Raw genomic sequence first — 14,156 nt, 5'->3', positions numbered from 1 at the left:
GCTGAAGAAAACATGCATTATATAATTGAGAAGGCAGCGAAACAATAAGAAGCGAGCGAGTGACATATACAACCATATTGATGAGTTCTGCTACTTCGGAAACAAAGCACGATGTAAACCTACACTTTAAATTAAGTTCATAGACAGGCTGCCGCTGGCGTTTGTAATTTAGTGCCTGCCCATATAAGGCCGTCCGTCAGCGGCAATCCAATAGCAAACTCCCACTAAATATTCACGGGTTAAGGACTGTGCTTATGCAGAGGAAGATGAGATGGTCAGGGTGGTGTTTGGTACAAACTCAGCGAAACTGCGAGAGAAAGTTTTAAGTGCCAGGACTAAGGTAACATTAAATACAGCCATGGACATAGCACGAGATGGCACCAGCACAGCTGGGAACCTTCGATGCATGTACACCGAGTGGCTCACGTGAACTGGCGCAGTGCACAGATAAAAGCAACAGTTCCAAAGAGCTGAACAAAACCGAATTACACAATTGAAAAGGCAGCAAAAAATATGAAGCGTCTGATACATACAAGCATATTCATAAATGCAGCTACTGTGGAAACAAAGCACACGGTGGAAAAAGTCAATGTCCCGCTAAAGGAAGACAGTGTAAAAAAAACCCGTGCATGCAGTGTGTCAGGTCTCAGATAAAGAAGAAGACGAGCTGTTTATTGATGCAGTAAGAAACGAATCGATGAATGAAACCTGTCATCTTTACAACGATTGACAAACACGGAATGTAACTTGAACACAACACATCCTACAAATACGAACCTGATTGAAAGAAATAATGATAATCAAATCATTGATGACAGCAACACTCAGTAACACTCACAAAACAAATACTGTATATTGACAGTCATGTTACGTTATTTTTAAAATGTTCCCTTTTCTTTTTCTAGCTTTTTTAACACACTACTTCTCAGCTGCGATACGCGGGTATATATATATATGTATATATATATATATCCCGCTCTACATACTCGAATAATGGATACTTTATTCGCCATCAATGATTGTTTTGGTAAAGCCATACTCAGTGTATTCATTAGATGAGCGGTAAAAAGTAAGATTGAGGGAGGATGACTTATTGAGGCATGCAGGCTGTAGTGCGCGTCAACTCTATCTGAATTGCGCGATCACATTTGAAAAATATATCTTTTCAAGTTCTATTTAGTCCATATGTGTCAAACTCAAGGGCGCGGGCCACATCCGCCCGGCGTGTAATTATATCCAACCGCGAGATCATTTTATATACTGTATTATTGTTATTAATGGCCCGGGTATATGAAGCGCTGGTAACACAATAAACTACAGATCCCATAATGCAGCGCTTCAGCTGCCTTGCCAACACTTACGCGTTAATCAAGTCTAGCTTATGATGCTGCAAGTTATTGCGAAGCTAGCTCTCACGATGCTGAAGAGAAAAGTTGATTCTGAAAATAGAGCCTTTAAAAACCGATGGGAGGCTGAGTATATGTTTACTGAACCCGTGTGTCTCATTTGTGGAGCTAATGTGGCTGTAATTACAGAATTTAATCTAAGACGGCACTATGAGACAAAACATCAGGGAGTTCTGTGTTGTGGAGATTCTCAGGATGGATTGCAGGTGCTCATCAGTGAGGCTGAAAGACCTGAATGCAATGCAGAAGATACAGAAAGCAGAAGAATTAAATAAGAATCTGACACTTCAGCGGACGTTTTACCCGTGCACAATCACAAAGTGATTTCAAGTGAAGTTGCTTTTATGGGAGACACAAATGCACCAGTGCAACTTTCCCTGTTGCCAAGTAATGTTAAACCAAGTCGTCACTACGGTGTTCCCAAATCGCACTTTGCTGATAAACCGAGCGCACTGAGTTTGCACGGCGCTTTGGTGACTTTGAAGAACAAAAAGTCCGTCTACATGCGGCTCGAACCTTGTGCATGTTTGGTAGCACATATCTGTGTGAGAAGCTCTTCTCAGTGATAAAGACTAACAAAACAGCACACAGGAGTCGCCTCACTGATGAGCACCTGCAATCCATCCTGAGAATCTCCACAACACAGAACCTCACACCAAACATAAACGAACCTGTTGCCAAAAAGATGCCAGGCGTCCAGCTCTAAAATGACATATGAGCAAAGACAACTTAATGATTTGATTTGTTATTGCTGAAAGGAACACATTTTATTTATATTTCCAGGTTTTGTTATGCAGCATGTTCATATTTGAATTTGTATAATTTTGAAAGGATATATTTTTATGGAGAGCAAAATCTTTTGGGATATTTAAAATCTAAGTTTATTTTTATATAAATTTACATAAGAGTAAAGAAATTTGAATGTTTGTTCTTTTAAGTTATTTAAGGTTTGAGTTGATTTATTCACGAATAATATTCCTGTCTGTTTTACCATTCCTACCAAAGATATTTCTGTCGACTAAATAAAAATTCCTTCTATTTAAAATTTAAATAGAACTTGAACAAATACGATAGTTCATAATATCCACGCAGACTTGCACGTAAGAGCGGGAGTTATCCGTTTTAACAAGCAGCGTATTGCATCTGATATATGTAATATAGCTATATATGTGTGTGTATATATGTAGATATGTATGTATATATATGTTTATATATGTGTGTGTATATGTATATATATATATATGTGTATATATATATTAATGTATGTATATATATATGTGTATATATATATATGTGTATATATATATATATATGTGTATATATGTATGTGTATATATGTGTATATATATATATGTATGTGTATATATGTGTATATATATATATATATATATATATATATATACACATATACATATGACAGCAACACTCTTCACTCACAACAGTGACAAAACAATTACATTGACAATCATGTTACGTTATTTTCAAAATGTTTCCTTTTCTTTTTCATTGCTTCTTCAACACACTACTTCTCCGCTGCGAAGCGCGGGTATTTTGCTAGTCTGATTTAAATTCTTCTTCAGTTATTTTAAAGAAAAGTTCAACTACGAATTTCACTGGGATTGGACTTTCACAATTCTCAGGAAGACCTTCGATTCTAATATTATTCCTTCTGCATCCATCTTCCAGAGAAGCAAGTCTGTCTCCGAATTTCTTGCATTCAGAATTCACAGCTGTAGCTTTTCCATCTGCATTAGATGCCAGTTGTTCCGCTGTTTCAATTTGGGTTGTGAATGTCTGCTTAACCTCATCCAGCTGTTCAGCAAGTTTCTTCGGTTTAGACGCATTTTCTTGGATGTGTTCCTCAATTTTCCCCAGCATACCTTTAAAGGTTGCATCAAAATGATTGTATAGACGCGTTTCCAGTTCTTTAATATCTTCATATTTTTATGAATGTCTTTCTTAAACTCACTTATGGCCGTGGCCAATGTTGTGATCATTTCCTTCAGTTCGGAGGAATTGTTTCGGCTTTTGTACTCCGCAAGTGGAGTGGCAACCCCAGTTACAGCCGAGGAATGAATGCAAGCACGGACGACAAGGCCATTTCTGGCTTCATGTGATCTACTAGAATCAGTGAGCTCTCGTGACCTGCATCACTTGCACCTTCGCTCCCATCCCCTCTCGACTGGAGAATTTGCCGTGGAGCAGGGTCCTGGGAAGTCTGTGCATTTGCCTGCCTGTTCCAGGTCAGTCTCTGAAAGGCCGCACCTCGCGCTTGGGCTTGATGTCTGTCTAATCTTGGATGTAGCTTTAAGTTTCTTTTCCAGTTCTTTCTGAACCCCTTTCTTGTTACTCATGTTTATATATTGTAGTGGAAACCCATCAGGTCGGGTAAATACAGCATACCTCAAAATAATAAGAAATAATTGAAAAAAATAAAGCCGCTGCTAACGGAGCTCCTCTTCAGACACCCATCTCCCGTAACGGACGAGACCAAACTCCCCTTCTATTCTTACGCTTAATTATATTGGACAAAAAATGCACAACAAATAAAAAATGAATTGGTGAAATTAAAGTGCCTTTAGAGTGTGTGTTTTGATTTTCGGTAGTATCAGAATAACATATCTGTATCCGTAAATTATTTTTCTTTTTTTGCTTCAGCAAGACATTTCAAAATGAAATAATTTGCATGGTTGTTGGGACCCATATAGGCAGTTAAGTGTTTTAAAATCAAGCCAAAAAAACTCAGGCAATCAATGTATGATGCTAATACCAGGGAAATGTTTTCAGTTTTTGGTTAAAATTTTCTGCTGCATTTTGGACAAGCTACAGCTGATTTGTTCCATCTCTTTGTAGCCCTATAGAAGGATTTACAATAATCTATCTGGTTAAAAACTGTGTTAATTCATCTGCATCTTTCAATTTCTAATATTAAATTTGTGCTATTTTTCTTAAATGAGAAAACCTAGTGTTAGGAATATGGTTAATATACTATTTAAAATTTAGGTCTGAATCCATAATGACACCTAAATTCTGTGTTTCTAACTTAACTGACCAAAAAACTTTCAGATTTTTTTCTTCCCTAAGAACCTCATAGCCAATTACTAATATTTTAGTGTTTCCCTTATTTAGGAAATTAATGCTTATTGTTCTGTAATACAGGTAAATATTTACACAGAGGGATCACAGTGTTGGGGTCATTTGGGACTATAGATATGTATAGCTGTTTGTTGTTTGCATAGTTGTGATATTTTACCTTGTATTTAGTAGTGATCTGGCCTCAATAAAATATCTATACCAGTAAAATAAAGATTTAAATGCAATGGAGATTGTTTTTTCTTTGTGAAATGGAGATAGTTGATAGCATTTTCCAAATTAAATGAATGTACTCTAGGCAGCCTTTCTTCCAAGCACACCAGGGACCTCATGTATAAACAGTGCATATGCGCAAAATGTTGTGTACGCCCATTTCCATGCTCGCGATGTATAAAAACTAAACTTGGCATAAAGCCACGCATATTTTCACACCAGCTCAATCCCTGACGTATGCAAGTTCTCCACTCGGTTTTCCAAACTGGCGGCACACAGTGTCAAAGCAGTGTGGTTTTCCTTTCTTTTTTAGATCCACATCCCTGACGAGGCTTTATCAAATATATTGAAATTAACCGCATATTGTTTTTTAGTTTAAGGCATCTGATTGTAACTTTTTTTTTTTTGGGCACTGTGCGACTTTGTGAGCTTGAACTTTCTAGTTTCTGTGACATTTTGCCACTCGATCCTCTTCCTTTTGTTGTTTATACCACTGTTTAAACCAACAAATAGTAAGTTTTTCCTTGCCTCCACTTGGTATTCTGTGAAATTTTTCTATATCACATGCATGCTTTTGTCATTGTCTTTTCACAGAACACTGAACTTAAGAGCTGTTTATATTGATTTGCATATTCAAAGAGGCATAATTCTGGGATAAGATGGGGCGGGACAGCAGGCGCATACATGTGCGTTACTTTTCACGCTGACTGGGATTTATGGAGTGGAAAAATGTGGAAGTTTGTGTACGCACAGATTTATGCATCTGGATTTTTTTTTGTGTGTACGCACATTTCCACTTTTGTCTGTACACCATCTTTTAGTGTGAATTCTATGCACGGTGTTATGCATGAGGCCCCAGATCATTTCTGGTAATCTTTTTTCCTGTTTGGTGTTTAATTTTTGGTAAATTAATATGATTCCTCCTATATGTGTCCAGTATGCTTTTATCTTTTCCCTGACTGTTTTCTTATAAAAGTTTTGTTTTGATTATGTTTTTGATTAGTTCAATATGAAAGCAGTTATTGTTCACACAAATAAATTCTACAATAAAAAGAAGTAATATTTAAAAAAAATTGACCATATCCATCTCTATACAGATTCCACATTTAGGCTGGAATTGTGGGGTGTTTTCATTTACCTTTTTGTTTTCATTTTGACAGAGATCTCAGTCTGCTTTCTCACTTGCAAGTGATGAACGTTTAGAGAGGCAATTGGACTCAAACTGGAGATCTGCAGTTGTTGATACTCAATGGCGAAGACAAGAAGGCTTTCCTAACTTGAAGAAGGAATCTAGACCATCTTCTATGCCTAGCTGGAGAAGCATGGATATGTTAGATAATTCTAGTAAGATATAACCGTGCTAACTATTATTAGAGAAAGCTTAAATGGATACCAGACATAAAATTTAGATAATATTTCTTTTTTTTTCAGATTAAGACTTCATCTAATCATTTTTACTGTTAATCTTGTTTAAGATAACAATGAAGCCAGTGAATAATCTGATGCAGATAGCCCAACTTAGTGCCTCTCGCCTCTTTTTATAATTACTCGTCCTTGGTATACGATTCATCATAAGACTACAAAAAAACTTTTGACCACCTTGTTCCAACTATGATCATATCTTTGACAATTTATAATAACACTGAAAACTGGTTTACTTTGAGATTCAGCTTTTCTATATTTTAATCACCAGTGTTCTTAATCCTTTCAATTATTGCAGTGTCCCAGTTTCATCTGTTGGAAACATAAAGCGTCTAGAAAAAAAGACGTAAACAAAATGCACAAATATATTTAGATTTATCAGCATTTGCTATTTCTTCTGCTCCTGATGCCAGAATATTCCAGTTGGTCACGGTCTGTGTAGAGTTTGCATGTTATTCTTGTTTTCCTTTAACGTCCCAAAGATTTTTATGATAATCAAAAAAAATCTAAGTTGGACCAGTATGAGACAGCAGGTGTGCAGTTTATTGTAATAGTGGAATAGACAGGTACCTGTTCAAAAGTTGATTTCTGTCTTAAGTCAATTATTGACAGAAGGTTGAAGAGAAATTAAAGCAAGATTAAAAAAAGCCAAGACGGCTGTCTTAAATGTACTTGCCACTCTAAAACAAAGTCCTGACCAGCAAGAAACAAGCTCAGAGAGTGATATGAAAAGCAAGATCATAATCTAGAACTAAAGATCAGGTAAAATTAAAATGTATATTTTTATATCTGTTAGGCCATAGCATTAAAAAATTGCAGAGAGCAAAAAAGAAACATATTAGAAAAGGTTACCTAAATCACAGAAAGGGGAAATTTTAGGAAGTCCGGCAAAGCAAAGGGGCAAATTTTAGAAAGTCCAGTAAAGAATTAAAATTGAGCACCATAACATGTTTGCATTTGGTAGACACATAGTATAAATGCAAAAGCATAATGTTTAAACATTTCCTGACTTGTTCTTCTTTTTTTGTAAATCCTACCCATAATATAACCACTGCCTCATTACTGTTGCCTAATAAATAATTTAGATTGGCAAAAGCAGGCAGTATGTAAAAGGTAGAATAGTATCTGACAAAAAATGCTATGCTGGTGTTTTACTCTAACAGATATTTCTTGAGACCATTTCTGCACAAAACTATGTTTTATATTTATTCTGATTTTTAGAAAAGTACAATGATTAAAAATGTATCAGTAATACAGGCTTCCCCCAAATGATGAAAAACTGCTTTACAATAATTTAATTATATGAAGAAAGTAATCTAGTGTCTTTTTTTTTTTGTTGTTTTATGAACTGAAATGTGGCTGAATTTTCTCAATTACAAAAATCAAGTCTGGGACAATTTTCAAATGCATGCTGCTCAGGCTAATACTAATTTCTATGATTACTCTACAGTCATGGCAATAACTAAGTAACTCAGGTAACAAAACATCAAAATTTTGGGTCCATGGCCAGGAAACTCCCCAGACATTCACAAGAGTCCGGTCGATTGCTCTTGAAACCAGTGTGCGACTTGTGGACATCTTTTCTTTAACCTTAACCTAAAAGTATCTTATATTTTAACACTAGTTTGATATAGTATATTTCAAATGTAGCAAGAATTGCAAAAAATGTCACTTGTCTAAACGAAAAATATGCTTCATCACCACAATCATATTGATTATTACAGCGTCTGTTTGCAACCATTTCCTTGGTTTTGCTGATCCTGTGTTGCAGACAATTCTCTTTGTAGAAACAAAGTTCTCCACCTGACTCTTATATTCTGTCTTATCCCCCTTATCAATATACCCCATAAGTACAGGTGCCGGTCATAATATTAGAATATCATGACAAAGTTGATTTATTTCAGTAATTCCATTCAAAAAGTGAAACTTGTATATTAGATTCATTCATTACACACAGACAGATGTATTTCAAATGTTTATTTCTTTTAATTTTGATGATAATAACTGACAACTAATGAAAGTCCCAAATTCAGTATCTCCCAATTTCCAGTATAAAATTAGAATATTAATTAAGACCAATGCAAAAAAAGGATTTTTAGAAATGTTAGCCAACTGAAAGGTATGAACATGAAAAGTATGAGCATGTACATCACTCAATATTTAGTTGGGGCTCCTTTGGCCTGGATTACTGCAGCAATGCGGCATGGCATAGAGTCGATCAGTCTGTGGCACTGCTCAGGTGTTATGAGAGCCCATGTTGCTCTGAGAGTGGCCTTCAGCTCTTCTGCATTGTTAGGTCTGGTGTATTGCATCTTCCTCTTCACAATACCCCATAGATTTTGCGAGTTTGCTGGCCAAGCAAGAACATGGATACCATGGTCCTTATACCAGGTACTGGTAGTTTTGGCACTTTGTGCAGGTGCCAGGTCCTGTTGGAAAATGAAATCTGCATCTCCATAAAGTTTGTCAGCAGCAGGAAGCATGAAGTGCTCTAAAACCTCCTGGTAGACGGCTGCGTTGACCTTGAACCTCAGAAAACACAATGGACCAACACCAGCAGATGACATGGCACCCCAAACCATCACTGACTGTGGAAACTTTACACTGGACCTCAAGCAACGTGGATTCTGTGCCTCTCCTCTCTTCCTCCAGACTCTGGAACCTTGATTTCCAAAGGAAATGCAAAATTTACTTTCATCAGAGAACATAACTTTGGACCACTCGGCAGCAGTTTTGTCTTTAGCCCAGGCGAGACGCTTCTGATGCTGTCTCTTGTTCAAGAGTGGCTTGACACAAGGAATGCGACAGCTGAAACCCATGTCTTGCATACGTCTGTGCGTGGTGGTTCATGAAGCACTGACTCCAGCTGCAGTCCACTCTTTGTGAATCTCCCCCACAGTTTTGAATGGGTTTTGTTTCACAATCCTCTCCAGGGTGCGGTTATCCCAATTGCTTGTACACTTTTTTCTACCACATCTCGTCCTTCCCTTCGCCTCTCTATTAATGTGCTTGGACACAGAGCTCTGTGAACAGCCAGCCTCTTTAGCAATGACCTTTTGTGTCTTGCCCTCCTTGTGCAAGGTGTCAATGGTCGTCTTTTAGACAACTGTCAAGTCAGCAGTCTTCCCCGTGATTGTGTAGCCTACAGAACTAGACTGAGAGACCATTTAAAGGCTTTTGCAGGTGTTTTGAGTTAATTAGCTGATTAGAGTGTGGCACCAGGTGTCTTCAATATTGAACCTTTTCACAATATTCTAATTTTCTGAGATAATGAATTTGGGACTTTCATTAGTTGTCAGTTATAATCATCAAAATTTAAAGAAATAAACATTTGAAATACATCAGTCTGTGTGTAATGAATGAATCTAATATACAAGTTTCACTTTTTGAATGGAATTACTGAAATAAATCAACTTTGTCATGATATTCTAATTTTATGACCGGCACCTGTACACAGTCATTTGGGAATTTCTGCAAATGACATGGCCTGGTGTTATATTTATAGTCCAAGGTGTACAGGGTGACGAGAAAAGGTGACAGAACTGCCCCTTGTGCTGCTTTAGTAGTGTTCATGTCCATATCAGTGGCACACTCCTTGAGTTTCACAAACTGCTGTCTGTGGAACAGATTGTCTGCTACACTATATTGCCAAAAATATTAGGACACCCCTCCAAATCATTGAATTCATGTGTTCCAATCACTTCTGTGGCTACAGGTGTATAACATGAAGCACCTAGGTATGCAGACTGTTTCTACAAACATTTGTGAAAGAATGGGTCACTCTCAGGAGCTCAATTGTGAAATTTTCTCACTAGTAAATATTCCACAATTAACTGTTAGTGGTATTATAACAAAGTGGTAGCAATTGGGTACAACAGTAACTCGGCCTTGAAGTAGTAGGCCACATAAAGTCACAGAGTGGTGACAGCACCTGCTGAGGTGCACAGTGTGCACAAGTCACCAACTTTCTGCAGAGGCAATAGGTACATACCTCCAAAAGCTCAACAACAGTGCATAGAGAACTTCATGGAATGGGTTTCCATTTCCAAGCAGCTGCCTCCAAGCCTTGAATCACGAAGTGCAATGCAAAGCATCAGATGCAGTGGTGTAAAGCACACTGCCACTGCACTCTAGAACAGTGGAGATGTGTCCTCTGGAGTGATGAATCATGCTTCTCTGTCTGGCAAGCTGATGGACCAGTCTGGGTTTGGTGGTTGCTAGGAGAACAGGACTTGCCTAACTACATTGTGCCAAGTGTAAAGTTTGGTGGAGTGGGGATTATGGTGTGGGGTTGATTTTCAGTGGTTGGGGTTGGCCCCTTAGTTCCAGTGAAAGCAACTCGTAATGCTTCAACATACAAAGCCATTTTGGATAATTTCATGTTACCAGCTTTGTGAGAACAGTTTGGGATTGGCATCCTCCTGTTCCAAGATGCCACCAGTGTACAAAGCAAGGTCTATAAAGAAATGGATGAGCGAGTTTGGTGTGTAGGAACTTGACTAGCCTGCACAGAGCCCTGACCTCAACCCAATAAAACACCTTTGGGATGAGAGCCAGGCCTTCTCGTCCAACATCAGTACCTGACCTCACAAATGCTCTCCTGGAAGAATGGTCAAAAATTCCCATAAACACACTCCTACACTTTGTGGAAAGCCTTCCCTAAGAGTTAAGCTGTTACAGCTGCAAAGAGTGTGCTAACTCCATATTAAAGCCTATGTATTATGTAGGCAGGCGTCCCAATACTTTTGGCAATATAGTGTATTTAGAACAGTGTTTCTCAACCTTTTTGGTTTTGCAACCCACTTTTTTCCACGCAAGCCTTTTCGTGACCCACCAAAGAAGAGTGTCATTCTTACTCAATGAATCGAACAAGATCGTTGGAGGACGTTCACCTTTCTTGCACTGAGCACAATTGTCCGACTTTCCCCCTTGCTGAAATGAACACTATCGTTGGCATGGTGGGCAACTGTGACAAGCTACAGTACAATCCCTCTTAACGGGCCTTGCATTAACCGGCCTGTTAAAATAAAATATATATATTTTTTTTTAATCCTGAGTTCTTCTTTATATGTAAGCACTTCCTTCTTTCCTGGAAGGTGAGAGGTATTTTAAAACCAGCAAACAACAAAACAGTGTTCAAATTAAATAAAGTGCAGTGTATCAAAAGTCTTCTTTAAATAAATAATCCATTAAAACGAGTGAATTAGTGGAGGTTAAAATCCATTAGTAAAAAAGCAAGTCCTTTAAAAACAACGCAAACGAGGTTTAAACAATGGCTGGAAGCAGTCTCTTAAAATTCAAATCATGGTGCCTTATTCTTTCTACCTGGCAGCTCCCCTACTTCTCCCATCGGGCTTCACAACAGAGGAGTCACCCTACCTGCAGGTGCAGCTGCCTTCCACACTGGTCCAGTAGCCCTCTGATCCCTGGCTATGTCGAGCTCCATTCGGACCAAGACTTGGGTTCTTTCCCTAGCGGCCAGAGCACTCACACTGGGGCTAAACCAGCCCAAAGCTACCACGACTGCCGCTGCCTTTCGACGGTCAGTCGCCTTCAATACAGGTCACTTCAGCTCCATGGTCGCTCAGCTGGAGTGACTGCTTTCTTCAGCCCCACTGAGTGTCAGCCAAACACTCCTCTGCAGGGGTTTACCTCCCAGCTGGGTCTGCCTTTGCTCCATCGAATCTGCTGTCTCTCACTCGTTGTCCTGCACCGGCTTTCCTCTACCTGCTTCCTTCTCCATTAACCTCCCATTCTTTCCTGTTCTCCCCCTAAATGCCTCGCACTTCATATTTATCAGGGGGACGTGGATCAGATTACACCCGGGAACAATTACAGATGCGGAAACCTGTGCACTTAAGCTAGGATTGCCTGCATCACGATTTCCCCGGGAACCAGCCGGCCACACATATCACGCCCCCTCGTTAAGCTGCGAGTGCGGTGATTATTTATTTAAAAAGTGGCCTTTTTGACTTGAGCTGTGGACCCACTACACCAACACTGTCCAGTCGTTGTACGAGTAAAAAACTCATGTGCGAAATCGTGGATTAAGCCTTGTGGATATGGTTTCTTCAGGAACGCCGAAGAGGTACAGTACATACCTTAGGAAATATTTTTCTACATGAAAATAGGTATGCATCAGATTAACCGGCCAAAACGGCAACCGGCCATGGGTCCAGTCCCGAGGTGGCCGGTTAAGAGGGATTATACTGTAATATTATAAACAGCAACTCGCAGCCCACTGCCCACCTAGAGGTTAAGAAGCACTGATCTACAGTAGGACACAATAAACACATATATCTGAGCCTACCCCTTAGCCGGAAAGGCACTATATATGTCAAAAACATCATCCTCACAGTGCTGCCTGCTTTGTCCAGACTAGAATAAGACTTTTGGAGCAAATAGATAATTTCATCTTTTACTTCCACTTTGGCTTATAGGCAAACTGGAATGGATCCAAGTGGTCTTTCACAAGAGAACTCTTGAAGATATTCATGATATGGGACGTAAATGCCACTGGTCTGTAATAATTAGGTGAAGAGGTGCCTGCTTTCTATGGAACTGGGATAACGCAGGAAGTGTTCCACAGCAGCATGTTCATCACAAGCCTTAAGAACTTCAGGACTGGCTCTATCTATTTGAATGATTGAAAATATTGTGCATTCAGTAGTGTTTTAATTTGTAGTTTCAACTCAGATTTCAGTCAGAAAATAGAAAGAGCCATTTACTTTATATATGAGAATCTTGTGGAGACTTAATACATTTTGAAGTAAAGAAGACTGTGTCATTAGATGTTTTGATTTCTCATCAACATGTTTATTAATTATTCGATAGTAAAGGAGAGTCTATATTAAAAGAACTGAAATTCTATCAAATTTCACCTTAACCTTATTTTTCCATGTTTACATTTAAGTTGCCTGCTTAGCAAAAAATGAATAAAGCTGAGGGAGTTAAGAGGACAAGCAGGCATGACATCATATCACCATTTGCTATTGATTCTTATAGCTAGGAAATTATAGTTATTTCTTATTTTTTCCAGTTTTAGTGACATGATGTCCACTACCTTCCCACCCCTGCATTTTTTTTTCTGCTTTTGATTTCCCTTTACAGATGACATGTACAGGATTGCAGAGCAGAACATGTAAGGTAGAGTTTTAATTTTTGACACAAGTGGTTTTGTGCTTATTTTTAAGTCTAATTTTTATACTGGTGTTAAGTAGTAACTAGAAAATGTTTAAGTGTTGTGTATCCATTCATTTATTGTTGTTTCCCACCATTTAGGTTCATCTTCTGTATTACAAAGTCCAGATGGTAACTGGATTGCTTTACAAAGTACAATACTTTCTCGCCCATGTTTACTCACCAAGCCAAAAAGCCAGCTCTATGCAGCTCTTGAAAAGGAGACGGACATTATTTCTGCATATGATGAAATGGGTACCGACACAGATGATGAATATGACTGGAACTATTCCCTAACTGAGCAAAAAAGATCACCACGGAGGCTGTCTGAAGAAAGCTGCTACACCGATTCCCAGCATGACCCAGAATGGACATATACAAAGCATTGGCCAGTTACCTCACCATCTTCAGGGCGGTTTACCAATACAGAGACTGTAGGTTCAGATTCTGAAACCTCATCTTTGCATTCTCTGAGGAATCACTCAACATATCTTCATAAAGAACCAATCCTGAAAAGGAAGAGCCCATGTCTTGCTGAATCTATGGACATTAATTTCAATCCACAAGTGAGGAATTTAGGAACTGCTGACAGCAGTGAAACTGAAGAGTTTCAAAGTGATTCTGTCCGCAAAGCACGTTGTAGAAGAAAAACTAAATCATCATCCAGACTGCACAGCTGTAGGAATGGAAGCTCATTAAAGATCCAACGCGTTCAGCCTTCTGCTTCGTTTCAGGTAGTCATATTCACTTTGCACATTTAATATAATGTGATTAAATAAATACCTGGACTATTTACCTCGAGTTTTTTTTTTAATTCTCCTTTTTTTATATCAATTAGTGGAA

General features: G+C 38.5%; 1 protein-coding gene across 7 annotated transcripts in view; it reads left to right on the top strand.

Moving 5' to 3' along the window:
• Window positions 1-14,156, top strand: part of LOC120529409 (myosin VIIA and Rab interacting protein) — a 544,611-nt gene that overhangs the window by 422,103 nt on the left and 108,352 nt on the right. For all 7 annotated transcript variants that reach the window (XM_039753183.1, XM_039753185.1, XM_039753187.1 and 4 more), the window contains 2 exons: window positions 5,873-6,056; window positions 13,416-14,047. In XM_039753183.1, coding sequence (XP_039609117.1) covers window positions 5,873-6,056; window positions 13,416-14,047 — 816 coding nt within the window. The remainder of the gene's footprint in view (window positions 1-5,872; window positions 6,057-13,415; window positions 14,048-14,156) is intronic.

Source organism: Polypterus senegalus, chromosome 5 (genome assembly GCF_016835505.1).
Source record: "Polypterus senegalus isolate Bchr_013 chromosome 5, ASM1683550v1, whole genome shotgun sequence".
Taxonomy (NCBI): domain Eukaryota; kingdom Metazoa; phylum Chordata; class Cladistia; order Polypteriformes; family Polypteridae; genus Polypterus; species Polypterus senegalus.
This window is presented reverse-complemented; position numbering and strand designations above follow the sequence as displayed.